Below are 15,690 nucleotides of genomic sequence, written 5' to 3'. Positions count from 1 at the left end.
AAGATCAATACCCCCCCAAAAAATTTAGAGAATTTAGTGATTCTACTGCAATGCCAATGCAGAATATTCTTTTAACCTTTTTAAAGATATACCCCAGTATTCTGGTTGAAATCTTAGAGATTACGTGTAAATGGATTCTTTTTCTAAATAGCACTGTATCTCTGTAGTCTTGTTTCATCAGCTGACTCTTGAATTTTTCATGGGGCTCTGAGGAGCTCTGGAGGTTACATGAACATTCCTTAGAGGGATCTGCAGGAGACTGGTCTGGGATGAGAGTGTATCAACAGCTGGGATTCCAGGCCTCCAGATACTGCTTTAACCAGAAGGCAGCTCCATTTTATTTTATTTCTTTTATGTACTGGGGCTCTTACATACAATTTTCTTAAAAAGGAATTACTATTGAAATGCTTGAAAGCCAGTGGTCTACAATTTTAAATTCACCTCTTCTCCAAAAAAACATTTTATTCCATGGAAAAGTTCTCATATGCAAACAGAATACAAATTCAAAAACTGTAGTATAAACCTTTCTTTGTGCCAAGATTCCCAATCTGACTTCTATAATAGATAAACTATTAATATGGTATACTTTTATTTCTGACTCACACAACTGTCTGGTTAGAATGTTTGTTGGGTAGCTCTGATCATTGAAGGAAACGGATTCGGTCCACCATGTGGGTCTGCTGTGTTTTCAACATGTGGTTTATAGTAGAGGGGGAGAGAGGAAAGGAGCACTGTCTGTCCATCAACTCAGCCCCTTTCTGCTTACTGTCCATGGGTTAAGATCAGTCATGTGGTCTGATGCAGACAAAAAGGGTAGACATATTGCTTGCAGAGCAGTTGCTTCCAAGCAGTAGCCCTATTATACCTTGAAAGCAAAGACATATGAAACTTTGGTGGACAGCACGGAATTTTGCCAGAGTAGTTGCACTGTTACTTTGAAGTTAGTTTAATATGTATATTAACAAAAATATTCTATTAGTTAAATTCTCTACCCTGACATCTATTATTTTCATTATAATTTACTTTGAAATTATTGGCAAAGCAATGCGGTTATTTGGATAGTTTTGATTTGAAACTTTTGGCTCAAGGTGTTTAATTAAAATATTTGATTGAAAGAGGAACATTTACCAGGTTATTATTGTATCCACTTTTGCCTTTTTTATTGTTGTAAAAAAGACAACATAAAATTTACTATACTAATCATTTTTAAATGCACAGTTCAGTAGTGTTAAATATATTCACATTGTTGTAAAATATAGATTTCTGTAACATTTTCATCTTGCAGAGTTGAAACTCTACACCTGTTCAGACACTCCCATTTTCCCCTACCCCCATCCCATTCTTTCTGTTTCTGTGAATCTGATTACTTTAGATGTTTCATGATAGTAGTCAGTAGTATCTGACTTTTTGTGACTGGCTTATTCACTTAGCATAATGTCCTCAAGGTTCATCCATTTTGTAAGAGGTGACTGATTTTTCCTTCTTTAGGCTAAATAATATTCCATTATATGTGTCTATAGCATTTTGTTTATCCATCCATCCATCAATGGATATTTTGGTTGCTTTCATCTCTTGTCTGTTGTGTATGATGCTGCTGTAAACATGGGTGTACAAGCATCTCTTAAAGATGTTTTCATTTTAATTCTTTTGGATATGTACCCAGAGGTAGGATAGTCACTTTCAGCAGGATCCTTATGAAATTTCAATTTTTACCTCTTTAGAGGAACCTCCAGACTGTTTTCTGCAGTTGTTGCACCATTTTACAATCCCATCAACCCTGCACAAAGGTACCAATTTCTCCATATGCTCACCAACACTTTGTATTTTCTGGTTTCTTGATAATAGTCATCCTGATGGTTGTGAGGTCATATCTCATTGTGGTTTTGATTTCCATTTCTCTGATGACTGGTGATGTTGAGTATTTTTCATATGATTTTTGGCCACATGCATATCTTCTTAAAAGAAATGTCTATTTAGTTCTTTTGCCCATTTTAAAATCAAAGTATATAATCTTCTGTTGGTGAGTTATAGGAGTCCTTTATGTACTTTGGATGTAACCACTTATCAGATAAATTATTTGCAAATATTTTCTCCCATCCTATGTTGCTTTTTTCACTCTCCTGATTTTATCCTTTGATGATAAAAGTTAAGTTTGGTATAGTTGTACTGTCAATTTTTGTTTTTGTTGCCCATGTCTTTGGTTTTATATCTACAAAATCATTGTCAAATTCAATGTCATGAAGCTTTTCCCCTGTCATAAAGTTTTCTTATAGAAATTTTATAGTTTAAGGCTTTATGTTTAGATTTTTATTCTGCTTTAGTTAATTTTTGTGTGCAGTGTAAAGTAAGGGCCCAGCTTCATTCTCCTGCTTGTGTATATGCAGTTTTTTCATCATCATTTGTAGAAAAGACTTTCCTCTTCCCATTAAGTGGTCTTGCTTGGCACCCTTGTCAAGATTATTTGACCACATACATAAAGGGCATATATTTTTACAAAGCTTCAAATGCATACTATGCCATATAATTTTTAAAGATATTTATAAAATTATACCAATTCTTGATTCCAAAAGTTTTAAAAAAGGCTCTATTATCTTACTGATGAGTCTTTCTTGGAAATTCTTGCTTGGGTTTTACTTTACTAACAGGTCAGATAATGCTGAAAATAGTTTGTATCTGGGTTAAGGTGCATCTTTCTGGGGTAGAAGGGGTGTGGGTATGGGAGAGGAAAACAAAAAGGAGGGTTTTATTACATCTTTATTATTTTTTAAAATTGATTAATTTATTTTAATTGGAGGCTAATTACTTTAGAATATTGTAGTGGTTTTTGCCATACATTGACATGAATGAGCCATGGGTGTACACGTGTCCCCCATCCTGAAACCCCCCTCGCCTGCCTCCCCATCCCATCCCTCAGGGTTGTCCTGGCGCACCGGCTTTGAGTGCCCTGTTTCATGCATCAAACTTGGACTGGTGTATTATATCTTTATTATTACTCCTGTTGCTTATAATCCAGTTTGTGTGCTCACACACACATAAATGGAATAATGTGGTAGAGACATATTAGCTGCTTTGGTTTTACCGTTTTCTGAGTAAGTCCTAGGGGTATCTATGTCTGTGTACTTCGGGGTGTGGTGTTTATAGATCCCATGCCCTGTGGCTTGAGTGTTGCTAACTGTTTTCAGCCCCTGGGAATCCTGGATGCTGTGATTGGGTGGATGTGTTTTGTGAGTACACACACAACAGAGTGAGCCGTACTGTCATTAGGCCACAATGCCTCCTCATTAGCCACATTTTAAGAAGCAAAAATTGTCCTGCTCTTATTGTGCATTGTTTAAATGCCTGTTTCAGAACTTTCTGGCGGTATCTTTCCTTAAAAAGATTAAGTCAGCTGCTTCCCTATTAGGTCTCTTGTCATCACACTATAGCTACATGTGTTCTGATGAGCTCTCTCTACTTAGTATTGGTTTTCTTGATTTGGTTGCTAGAGCATATTGTTTTGGAAACTAGGGAAGGGAGCCATGCTCTTAACTGCTCCATAGTACTGCCTCTTAGAAAATTTTGCAGAAGAATCATGGAAGAACATAGGAATAAAATCATCTTACTTAATAAGCCAAAGCTCTTTAATGGCCTATGTCAGAGGAGAGTAGGAAGAAGTGAGATGATGTCAGGATATTCTTTTTCTTGGGGTAGGTCGGACTCGTTCTCTGCAGTTTCCTTCACCCAGCGTGGTTTCTTCCTAGATAGTCACACGTCTTCCTCTCCCACTTCGTTCATGTCTCTGTAGAAACATCACCACATTTCCTAGCCACTCTGAAATAGTCCCCTCTACTGCCTTGGTCTCGAAAGCCTGCTTTATTTTTTATAGCATCTAACACTGCCAGGAACTGTCTTTAAGCATATATTTCTTTAACTGTTTTTCAACACACTTTCTCCATTGAAATGTGAATTCCACAACAGCAAGGGCCTGTCTCATGTACTGACCTGCCAGAGAGCCTCCAACACTGTTAGCACATTGTATGTGTTCGTGACAAAGACATGTTAGAGACAGAGATATTAAAATGTGAGTAGTTGGAAGCAGCGCATATTAATTACTTTAAATTAATAGTCAAGCTTGGTCAAACTTAGTCTGAAGCCACAAATTAGAGATTTCAGAGATTAATAGCTATCTTGAGTCTTTCCAATTAATTACCATGAGAGGGAGAAACAATGGCAAAACTCTTGATAAAACCTGAAGGGTAGTAACTATCTTATGTATGTATTTCAAGGTGGTAGATCTACTAGTATCCATGTGTAGGTCTGCATTGGAATCTCCTAGAAAAGTTGTCATTTTCGAGCCATATCCTTCTGTGGTAGATCCTAACGATCCTCAGATGCTGGCCTTCAACCCCAGGGTAAGTAATCACCCCTGCACAGCACCCGTTTCCTGTAATAATAATTGAGACTTCAGTCTCGCTAGCTTTCTTCTTTCTTAGCTATGTTACCGTCTCATCAAATCCATGACCTGTCATGAACTCTGTATCTGTTTAGCAAATATGATTCTTTTCCACAAATTTGATTTACTTCCACCTTGTCTTTCATGTACCCTGTTACTTCTCTCCTTTTCTCCTTTAAATCATTTTCCTAACTTCACTGTCATGAAACTAGACCCATTTAATTCCCTCACATGCTGATCTTTACTCATTCCAACTGCATAGAAGGTAGGTAAATAGCTATAATCAATTGGTTTATAATGGTCGATATGACTTTGAATTTCATTACATATTTTTTTGAGATTATAACATATATAGTCTCATTTTAAGGATCATGGGTAAGGGGACAAATTTTCCCTTTTCTTTCATATTTTCATTTCACCCTCTCTTGCCTCCCCCCCCGCCCAACTCCCCAGTTATCTGAAGGTTACTAAAGGTTTTTTTTTTTTTTTTTTTTTTTTTACTAAAGGTTTAATTACTATTGTTGATCAACTGTCATTTCTTGAGACACCAATTTCGTAAATATTCATGGAGGTTAGGCAGAATTCTTCTGAAATCACACAATTTTCAAGTTGCATGAGAGACATAATTGCTTCAGTTTCTATTATTACTCATCTTAAAATCATTTTATGGAAACAATGACTGTATAAAACTTCCTAGGAAAAACTTTCCTTCTTTCATAAATGGCACACATATTTACAATATGCTTAAAAATGAATTATCAGTTGAGCGTATGGTGTCATTTACACACTTACTAGTCACACTCTTTTGGTAACAACCTTCTAATCAAAAGAAAATAAAAGCAAGATGAAATTACAAGATTTAAAGTGGATTTTCGTGTTTCAGAAGGATTCTGTGCTTACTTTATTCATCATGGCTTAACTTTTTAGTAGTGAAAACAAAAATCAGGAGCCTAATACCTTTTTTGTACTTAGAGTTTTTCCCCTGTAAGCTGAACATGGTTTTATGTACTGATACTTACACTAAAACTGGCATTGTTTTCTTTTTTCTTCCCTCTGACTCAGTTATAAATGTTATGTCCTTGAGCCATCTTATTAAAGTCTTCCCTTTTATGTACACAACACAGTCATTGCTTTCAAATTGACCCTGATGGAAAATTCAGGTACAGAAATAATATGTTTGTCTAGTGATGTGCAGACTTGCAAAGGCCTGTAGTGAATACTATTTTTCCCCCTTCAAACAGAAGAAGAACTATGATCGAGTAATGAAAGCCTTGGATAGCATAACTTCTATTAGAGAGATGACACAAGTAAGTGTATCATCTGTGGTCTTATACAGTTCAGTTTTGCTTGAGTGAAATGATATTTTTTAAAATATCTGAGAGTACTGACTATGCAGTAACATGAAGACTTTTCTATTATGTGAGTGTAATTAAAATCATAAAAAATTTAAAATTGTTTTGTACTAGGATGTTTTAATGAAATCACATCAGTGTTTTGGCATGCTACCACTGTGACTTTGGAGGGTAATTGCATAATTATAATCCTAACTCTCTGTTCTCAAACTCAGATGAGAATTTGTCAGAATATCTTAAGGCAAAAGTTAAATCTGGTACTATCTTCCTAGACTGTCAGTTTTAATTAATGGTAGTAATTTCAAAACATCATTTTAGTGTTAAAATAAAAACAAATATTCTGTCAAATATAAATCGCACATAAATATTTTAGAATATTTATACAGAATCTCAAAACAACTTTGGAAGATACCAGACTCCTTGAGTGCTTATATTTTTGGCCATTAGGGAGGCTTTGGTGGAAGAGTTTGATGAGCAAGGATCTGGGTTTATTATGAAAGTCTAATATGTCACTGGGCTGTAGTCCAACACTTGGAAAAGCACATCTTATTGAATTATTGAGGCCTTTCTGCTGCCAAAGACTTGGAGAAAGGTTTAGGGCTCATCATTATAAGTAGAAATTAATAACCTGTAATTGACAACAACACGCATTGTGGGTTCAGTTTGCATATGGTGCTTTCAAGGCTTGCATTGCCCTAGAGGCCCTTCCAGGTTTATAATAAGTGTTCCTCTCAGTCATTGCCTTTCTCTGGGGAGGGAAGAGTGATTTCTCCAGTCTTGGGGCCCACAAAGCTTCTATGCCATGCCGCCTCCCCCCACCATCACATCTACTCCATTTGCAGATGTCCTGATAAAGTACATTTTTATATTCCCAAATTTGATTCTTGATTCTTGTGATACTTATTTATGAAGTCAAATATTCATTCATTCAACAAATAGTAGGTGTCAGACAATGGTAAATAAGAGATCTTTTAATTCACAGGTTACATTATTTGCTTAAAATCCATCATTCTTTCTAGCAATTTTTCTATGCCCTTTCTACATTATCTGAATTCCTTTTAAAAAAATTATGTATTATTTGTATAAGGAAAAGAAAGCAATCAAAGCATTTCCACTGACAGGGACAAAAGAACCTACCTTACCCATGATTATACACTTTTAGTCACCAAAGACCATTCTTGGTTTTAAGAATAGCTGCAAACTCTGTCTCGAGGATCAGCTCTGTGCCAAGAATTGCCTCCTTTATTCTGGGTCATGTGTAAGCTATTTTAATAGGAGGCAGTGGAGATGATTGAGTGTCAGCTTGGGAGGTTGGAGGCCCACGTGGTATAATTTCCTCATCAGTGACGTGGCTTGTGACCTTGGGCAATTTACTTGATTGCTTGATGCCTCAGTTTCTTCTCTGTTGAGATAGTAAAGAGTAACACTTCATCCTCCTTCAGTGTACACCTCATAAGGATGCTGTTAGGTTTTATTGCATCAGATGCTTTAAACCTCTCCAAATAAATATAACATTATACTGTCCTATTTTCTAGAATGTACTGCCCTATAGAGGAGACCTAAATTACCACAAACAGATTGCCTTTCGTTCTATGAAAAGGTTAATTGTCTAGGTGAATTCCATCAATACTTTTAAAAGAAGGACTTGTCTTCTTACATAAATCTTGTCCAGATTTTTCATGGAATGATCTACCCAGCGTCAGTACCCTCAGATATGAGCACGATTATAGCTGTTACAAGTTTTGCTTTAATGTCAGTTAAAAGTTAAAAGTGTCAAAGAGAGACCATACACTTCTAAAGGTGGCAAGACAGATTTAATCAAGTACTGCAGTAGACGAGAGAGATTGGCAGTGTGAGCTGAGGTCACCTCTGAGTAAAACAAGGTGACAAATGTTTCTAAGGTGAAAACAAAGGGGGAGCAAAAAGGGGCTACAGAGAAGTGAAAATAAGGGACTTTGGGGAACTGGGAAATTTCACAGGAGATAAGTAGAGAATTACTGAATGGTTAGCAGTGTGAGTTGGTACCTTTTGTGTTTTGGCAGCATTGGATTTTCTTGAGCAAAGATTCAGCAGGAGTCCAGGGACTTGGCCCAGTGCATGGGAGCCAGGTTAAAATTTGATTTAAGCCTCTTATCCAAATGTTCTGGCAAGTCCTTTGTGCAGCATGGAAAGTCAGAGTTCATGCCATATTGGGGAGAAGCAACTAGCGTAATGGTCATTGTTATCATGTTACAACCACAAGTCTTCACGTTAAACTGGATTAGACATACCTGTTCAAGGTGATTTTCCTTTTGCAAAAAAAAAAGTAAAATAATTTAAGAAAAATCAAGGAGCATAATGACTTTTTTTACAGGCACCGTATCTGGAAATCAAGAAACAGATGGATAAACAAGATCCCCTTGCTCATCCCTTACTGCAATGGTATAAAATTTAGTTTTCTTCTTAATGAAAACAGCATCATTTTCTGTTGCCTACTTTAAGGCAGGGGGGTGGAGACCTGCAATGCTACGTACAGTTCCTCAGTCCTATGAGGACTGGTGATTTTACAGTCCAAGAGTCCTTAATGACTTTCACTTTAATTAAAACTTGTACATCACAAGGGGAAGAAAATGCTGTCATATGCAATACACGAATATACTGTGTGGTTGACTCTATAGATTTTAAAAATTTGTATTACGTGGTGAAGCCATTTTGGCTCATTTAATTTTCTAGTTAACTAAGTGATCAAACTGTTTCAAACACTTACTGAAAATCTTTCTTAAATGTATGTTTTGTATAATTTGCTCCCATAACAAAGAGAGTATAAATTTGATAAAGTCTTCTTTTGATGACTACAAGAGGATGTTCTGTTTCAGAGAAAGTCTGGTGAGGGCCACAGCATTAGCTCAGCATGGATACTAGGAGAAGAGTTAGACTAAGAATAGTTGAGAAGTGGGTTCAGCACTCATCTTGCTCTACAACACTTACTTCAAAAAGTAATTTGCCCTCTGATTTCTCATCTGCAAAAAGATAACAATAGTATCTACTCACCAATAGTATCTTTGAGGGTTTTAGGTACATCTCTTTGAAATCACTGACAACTAAAGGCTGTGGGATTCATCATGATTATCTTGCAATAAGACAAATGTGAAGACTATACAAGATTGATCTGAATGAGTATTTATTCTATGCTAAAACCAGAAAGTTTTTTAAAAAATATGTAAAGATCAGGAAAGGAGAAAGACTCTGGCTACTCATGATCATAATTAGTTAACTTTCACTTACACAGAAGCTTACAAAGCATATTAAATTTATTCTAGTAATATCATGACAAAAATTAAGTTTTACAAGTCTGTCTTCTTTGTACCTTTCATAATCTATTATTAAAATTCTGATGAGTAAAATAACACATAGTTTTTTATTTTTTAGCCTTTTAAATTCTCACTTGGCTAAGTCATACTCAGAATGAAGACAAACATCTCAAACATCCAGTCTTTCTTTTTTTCCCTAAAGTCAGCTTGATTTTTCACTTTTAATTATTTGTGATCATTTCCTTGAACTTCTTAGTCACTCTTCTTTCAAGCAGAGGGAAATTTACTAACATGTTTTACAATTTGTTTAGTTATGATTTTCTATGCTGACAAGTATAAAGCAATTAGTTCTTTCAAATGCCTAAACTTTTGATTTTTTTCAACTTCATTGTCTTACATACAGTTAATAACATTTTGTATTGTAAGCCACTGTAAACCAGTGCAAAGATGCTCGAATATTTATAGAAAGGAAAAAAATCTCCATGAAAACTCATGCTTAGTTAGACATTGTAGAGAAGAGCAGAGAAAGCAGATTGTGATTCAAGTTCTAATCTTAGATTGTGGTTGTTAAAAGTTATATCTCGTAGATTTTAAAGAGCTGCTTCTGTGTTTTCGTAGATTAAAATAGTATCTTTTTTTATTATATCAGCTCTTTAAATTGTTTCAGGAAGTGAAGCAGAATGATGTAATTAGATAAAATTATTACCCAATTTATGTCACAACAAAAATAAGTTTTAATCATTTACCAACTGAGGAAAAAAACTTTAAATATATGTGGTATATATTTGTGACTGATGGATTATTTTAATTAATTTCAGGGTTATTTCAAGTAATAGGTCACATATTGTGAAACTGCCAGTTAACAGGGTAAGTTCTTTCTTCACATATGCATGCAGAAATGGGAGGGCTACTTACTGGTTGTGATTTTTTTAGGCAGCCTCTCCAGAAAATTGAAGGAAACTCAGGCTAAGCCTAATTCTTTGAAATGACCATATATGCCCCAGTTCCAAGTTTTTCCAAGAAACCAAATTCAATTTCAGGCTGCTGTCCTGAGCTTTTAAGTAACTGAGTCAATATGAAATCATTTAGTTATTCCACATGTGATAGAACATTATCTAGAGATTGTGTACTTTTTATCAGTGTCAGTTTAATGTTGGCAGAGCTTCACTTTTCTATATCAGAGGAGATGCTGACTCCAGATATCTTACTTATGGGCCTAATGTGCTTACAAAATTTAAAAAAAAAAAAAAAAGCTAATGCAGTCTGATTTCAGTTCTGGTCATTACCCAGGAGCAGTATCTAAAATCTCAGGTCTGTCATCTCTGAATCTCTAAACTATGAGATTCCTGTATGTTAGATTCCTATATAAGTACATATAATCTTAGGTGGAAGAGCAGCAGTTAGAAATTTGTGTCAAGCAGTGTATCAAGCAGCTAATTCAAGAGAGTCTGTTTTACTTTTTTTATATGAACAAAGGGGAAAACTATAATTTGAGTGTTGGCAATTTCTGATTTTACAAATATATGCAAATAAGGCATAATGATGATCATTTTTGTGATTTTATAATCTTGAACTAACTTTTCTGCTTAGCAAACTCAGATATTTCCCCAGTTAAATAGCTTGTGGATACTTAGGGAATTCAATAATAAATGTCTCAAAAAGAAATGTAATTAGGAAGGCAGGTCTGCTTGAATGTGATTACATAGCATATTCCAAAGCTAAATATAAATGACTTTGGATTGTCTGTCTGCTATTCCTTTTCCATTAGCCTAAAGAATTATCCTTCATATCAGCAATTCCATGTGATTTATCACTTATGCAGGGGATTTCTTAAATGAATGATCCTGTTAATATAAATTATTATAGTTTGAAAATAGATAATTTTTAAACCAGTAACGTTTGAATTTGTCATCAGCCTGTTGTACATTAAATTTGATATGTTTTCCTGTGCCCTTATTTTAAATGGCAGCAACTGAAGTTCATGCACACACCCCATCAGTTCCTTCTTCTCAGCAGTCCACCAGCCAAAGAATCCAATTTTAGAGCTGCTAAAAAACTCTTCGGAAGCACCTTTGCATTTCAGTGAGTATGGCTTATTGTTGAGGGCTGTGTGTTTCCCGCCCAGTTGTCCATAAATGTGTGGGGAGGAAAGCATCCTCTTTTAGTGGTTGGTTGTTACCATAGGACAGTCACTGCATGATACTTGACTAGGAAACTCAGAGCAATGAGAAGGCACCATGGCTTGTATTATGTGGCCCCATTAAAATGTCGTTGACTCCTGATTTTGCTTTTCCTTTTCTTTGCCTGTGTTTTAGTGGCTCACACATTGAAAACTGGCACTCCATCCTGAGGAATGGTCTGGTTGTTGCTTCTAATACACGACTACAGGTACATTTTGAGAATGCTTTGACGCGATCTCACGATTCTTCAGTATGGGAGTTCAGTAAGCAGTCCTGGTGTTGTTTTTACTCGCAAAAGAGTGAAGCACGTGTGCTTTAAAAAATCACATTGACTTTCTAATGGACATGCATAATTTTCACAAAGTCAAGCAGAATTGATCTATATACAACATAGGGATGAAAAGAAAATTGTTTCCCTATGAGAAACAGTAAAATCACTTTAAACTTAATTAGAAAAAAAAAAAGAAAAATGATGCTGGGAAAGATTGAGGGCAGGAGGAAAAGGGAGAGACATTGGATAAGATGGTTGGATAGCATCACCAACTCAATGGACGTGAGTTTGAGCAAACTCTGGGAGATAATTAAGGACAGGGAAGCCTAGCGTGCTGCAGGCCGTTGGGTCTCAAAGAGTCAGACACAACTTAGCCACTGAACAACAATGACAAGAAAAAGATGATCCGAAAAAAGGTAAAACCTTACAAGAATTCTCTCTGCTAATCCAACACACATTTCTTGAGCACTATCTCACTGTGAATACTTTAACAGAAGAAAAGGTAGGGCTAAGAATAAGCAGAGTGGAGACTGGACGCCAAAGAGCCATCGGCTATCTGCCTTTCAAGCCCCGGGGCAGCACGTGTGCAGGATATACTGGGTGTGGTCCTCATCTTTATGCCCTTTATCTCCAGCATTCAACCCCACTCATTTTTATCTGATGATGTAAGGAGGTGAGGAATTGAGATCCTCAACTCAGTTACCAATGCAAAATTACAAACTCTGATGACAGTTGGGATGATGCAATTAAATATAAATGTCCATAAATACAAATTGATTGAATTAATATTTGGTGCACAACAAAAAGGGTATGAGGGCCCTAGAACATGGAAGTAATGTTAGAGAATTTTTATTGTTCTGAGTAGTACACTAGTCAGAGTTTCAGTTAATAAAGCACTCTGTAACTTGAAAAATTCGGAGGAGAAGAATGGGGTGACACTTGTATAATGAAAATCTGAGTAGGATATTTTACTGATACACAAATAGGTGAGTCTTAATCAACCTTCTGTCACATATGTTTCATCCTGTTTTATTTTCAGTGTTTTAGAGCCATTAACATACTACTCTAGTACATTATACTAAGTGACTCTCTGTCATCGATAGAACGGAAAATCTTTTCTAAGGATTTTTTTCCTTGGCTGTCATTTTCCATATATCAATGCATTCTTAATTTTAAGGACAAAGATATTAGTGCTCATTTTAAATTCCAAATAGACCTTGGAATAAGGGCTTTAACATTTTCTAAGAGCTAAGTGTTCCAGCATGAGATGATGGTCCTCTCTTGTGAAATATTAACATTTAAAACCATTAACTGACCGCTTCCTCTCCTACCTCTTTCCATTTTAGCTCCACGGTGCAATGTATGGAAGTGGAATTTATCTTAGTCCAATGTCAAGCATATCATTTGGTTACTCAGGTAAGCTTGTATTCCATTTCTAACCTCAATTTATTAGGGTTTTGCTGTTGTTGTTGTATATTCCAGCTGGTGGTGGTGGTTTAGTCACTAAGTCACCTCTGACTCTTGCAACCCCAAGGACTGTAGCCTGCCAGGGTCCTCTGTCCGTGAGATTCTCCAAACAAGAATACTGGAGTGGGTATTCTTATCTCCATTTCCTTCTCTTTAATCCAGGAATCAAACCCAGGTCTCTTGCATTGCAGGCAGACTCTTTACCAACTTTTTATCAAGTGAACAAGCTTATTTGATGTATTTGTATTAAATTCATTTGATAAATGTCAGAAATAAAAACAAAGCTCACATGCCAAGATTTATAATATTTCCCCTAGTGTATAATATGGAATATATGTTTTGTTAATTTCAAAAACTGACAAATTTTAATGTTACTTTTAATTTTCAATCATTTCTATTTTTATTCCATCTACATGAAACATTGATAACACAGTATGTACAAAGTATTATGGAGAGCGCGGTAAAGTTTATATACAAGTTAACCCACTATCATTGAATGTAGTTCTGTACCATGCCAACTTCTTACCTGTGGATCATTATGTTGTTCAGTCCCTCAGTCATGTCCAACTCTTTGCGACCCTGTGGACTGCACCACGCCAGGCTTCCCTGTCTTTCACTGTTTCCTGGAGTTTCCTCAAATTCATGTCCATTGAATTGGATTGTGTTATTAAATATCCCATAAAAAAAGTTTTAAATAGTATGGAAAACTTAGGTTTAAAAAGACACCCTCAAAACCATACTACTTGTTGACAATTTGTTGTTAATATTTTGATGAGATTGTTTTAATTTTGGAATAAATTGAAAGCATGTGCTAAGGAGGAGCCTCATGAATTCAAAATATGGCAAGAATGATTACCAAATTGTTAGCATCTGTAATCTTTAGGTAGTAAAAATGTGGGGTGTTTTTTCTTTGCAATATTTCTTTGGAATGTTTTACTTTGATCAGGTGTTTTTTTTTTTAGAACAAAAATATATTGTTTAAATATAAAGAAACGGGAATACCAGACCACCTGACCTGCCTCTTGAGAAACCTGTATGCAGGTCAGGAAGCAACAGTTAGAACTGGACATGGAACAACAGACTGGTTCCAAATAGGAAAAGGAGTACGTCAATGCTGTATATTGTCACTCTGCTTATTTAACTTATATGCAGAGTACATCATGAGAAACGCAGGTCTGGAGGAAGCACAAGCTGGAATCAAGATTGCCAGGATAAATATCAATAACCTCAGATATGCAGATGACACCACCCTTATGGCAGAAAGTGAAGAAGCACCAAAGAGCCTCTTGACGAAAGTGAAAGAGGAGAGTGAAAAAGTTCGCTTAAAGCTCAACATTCTGAAAACTAAGATCATGGCATCTGGTCCCATCACCTCATGGGAAGTAGATGGGGAGACAGTGGAAACAGTGTCAGACTTTATTTTTCTGGGCTCCAAAATCACTGCAGATGGTGATTGCAGCCATGAAATTAAAAGATGCTTACTCCTTGGAAGGAAAGTTATGACCAACCTAGATAGCATATTACAAAGCAGAGACATTACTTTGCCAACAAAGGTCCATCTAGTCAAGGCTATGGTTTTTCCAGTGGTCATGTATGGATATGAGAGTTGGATTATAAAGAAGGCTGAGCGCTGAAGAATTGATGCTTTTGAACTGTGGTGTTAGAGAAGACTCTTGAGAGTCCCTTGGACTGCAAGGAGATCCAACCAGTCCATCCTAAAGGACATCAGTCCTGGGTGTACATTGGAAGGTCTGCTGTTGAACCTGAAACTCTAATACTTTGGCCACCTCATGCGAAGAGCTGACTCATTTGAAAAGACCCTGATGCTGGGAAAGATTGAGGGCAGGAGGAGAAGGATGAGATGGTTGAATGGCGTCACCGACTCAATGGACATGGGTTTGGGTGGACTCCGGGAGTTGGTGATGGACAGGGAGGCCTGGCATGCTGCGGTTCATGGGGTTGCAAAGAGTCGGACACGACTGAGCAACTGAACTGAACTGAATTATGCTCTTTGTTAAGAAATTGAAACTACACAGAATGGTATAAAATAACAGATGAAAAATTTTCCTCCTTTCCTACAGTGTCAGTGTTTACTGCATTTCCCTTTAGACTTTTAAATGCTTTTATGTTTGGCATTCTGTATGCCTGCACATATATGATTGGTTTTGCTTATGTGCTTGTGTGTGTAGGGGGGGGGTTACATGATTCTATTAAACAGCTTCAGGAGATGTTCATGTGGTGTCTGTATGGTAAGTCTTATGATCGTCATGTTATAGGAAACGAGACTTAGAGAGGTCTGATAACTAGGGGAGCATTAACTAGGCTCACCTCTCTGATTCCTTTCTCCACGTTTATACTCTTTCAGCCACAGCATCTGATTTCTCAGAGTTCTAGCCTCACCTTTCCAGAGTACACGTCCTAAGAGGACATGTATGCCTGCTATGACTCAGTGTCAGAAGCCACATGGTGTCACTTCCCGTATACAGATACTGGTCAGAGCAGTCACAAGGCCCTCCAGATTCAAGGGCTGGGGGATTTAAACTCCATTTCCTGATGAAAGAGCAGCGAAGTCACATAGTTGAAAAGCATATTGTTGAGAAATATTGTTGCAGTGATCTTTGAAAATACAGTATGCCCAAATAACACTAGGAAAATAAATATCAGAAGAATAAGATAGTATAGGAAAGAAAATAACGTA

At 36.4% G+C, this 15,690-nt stretch overlaps 1 protein-coding gene across 4 annotated transcripts in view; it reads left to right on the top strand.

Moving 5' to 3' along the window:
- PARP8 (poly(ADP-ribose) polymerase family member 8) overlaps nt 1-15,690 on the top strand; it is a 187,905-nt gene that overhangs the window by 156,249 nt on the left and 15,966 nt on the right. For all 4 annotated transcript variants that reach the window (XM_043887120.1, XM_043887119.1, XM_043887117.1 and 1 more), the window contains 7 exons: nt 4,266-4,391; nt 5,674-5,739; nt 8,138-8,205; nt 9,893-9,941; nt 11,044-11,156; nt 11,390-11,462; nt 12,872-12,941. In XM_043887120.1, the coding sequence (XP_043743055.1) occupies nt 4,266-4,391; nt 5,674-5,739; nt 8,138-8,205; nt 9,893-9,941; nt 11,044-11,156; nt 11,390-11,462; nt 12,872-12,941 (565 nt within the window). The remainder of the gene's footprint in view (nt 1-4,265; nt 4,392-5,673; nt 5,740-8,137; nt 8,206-9,892; nt 9,942-11,043; nt 11,157-11,389; nt 11,463-12,871; nt 12,942-15,690) is intronic.

Source organism: Cervus elaphus, chromosome 25 (assembly GCF_910594005.1).
Source record: "Cervus elaphus chromosome 25, mCerEla1.1, whole genome shotgun sequence".
Lineage (NCBI taxonomy): Eukaryota > Metazoa > Chordata > Mammalia > Artiodactyla > Cervidae > Cervus > Cervus elaphus.
The sequence above is the reverse complement of the archived record's forward strand: the minus strand, read 5'-3'. Positions and strand labels throughout refer to the sequence as shown.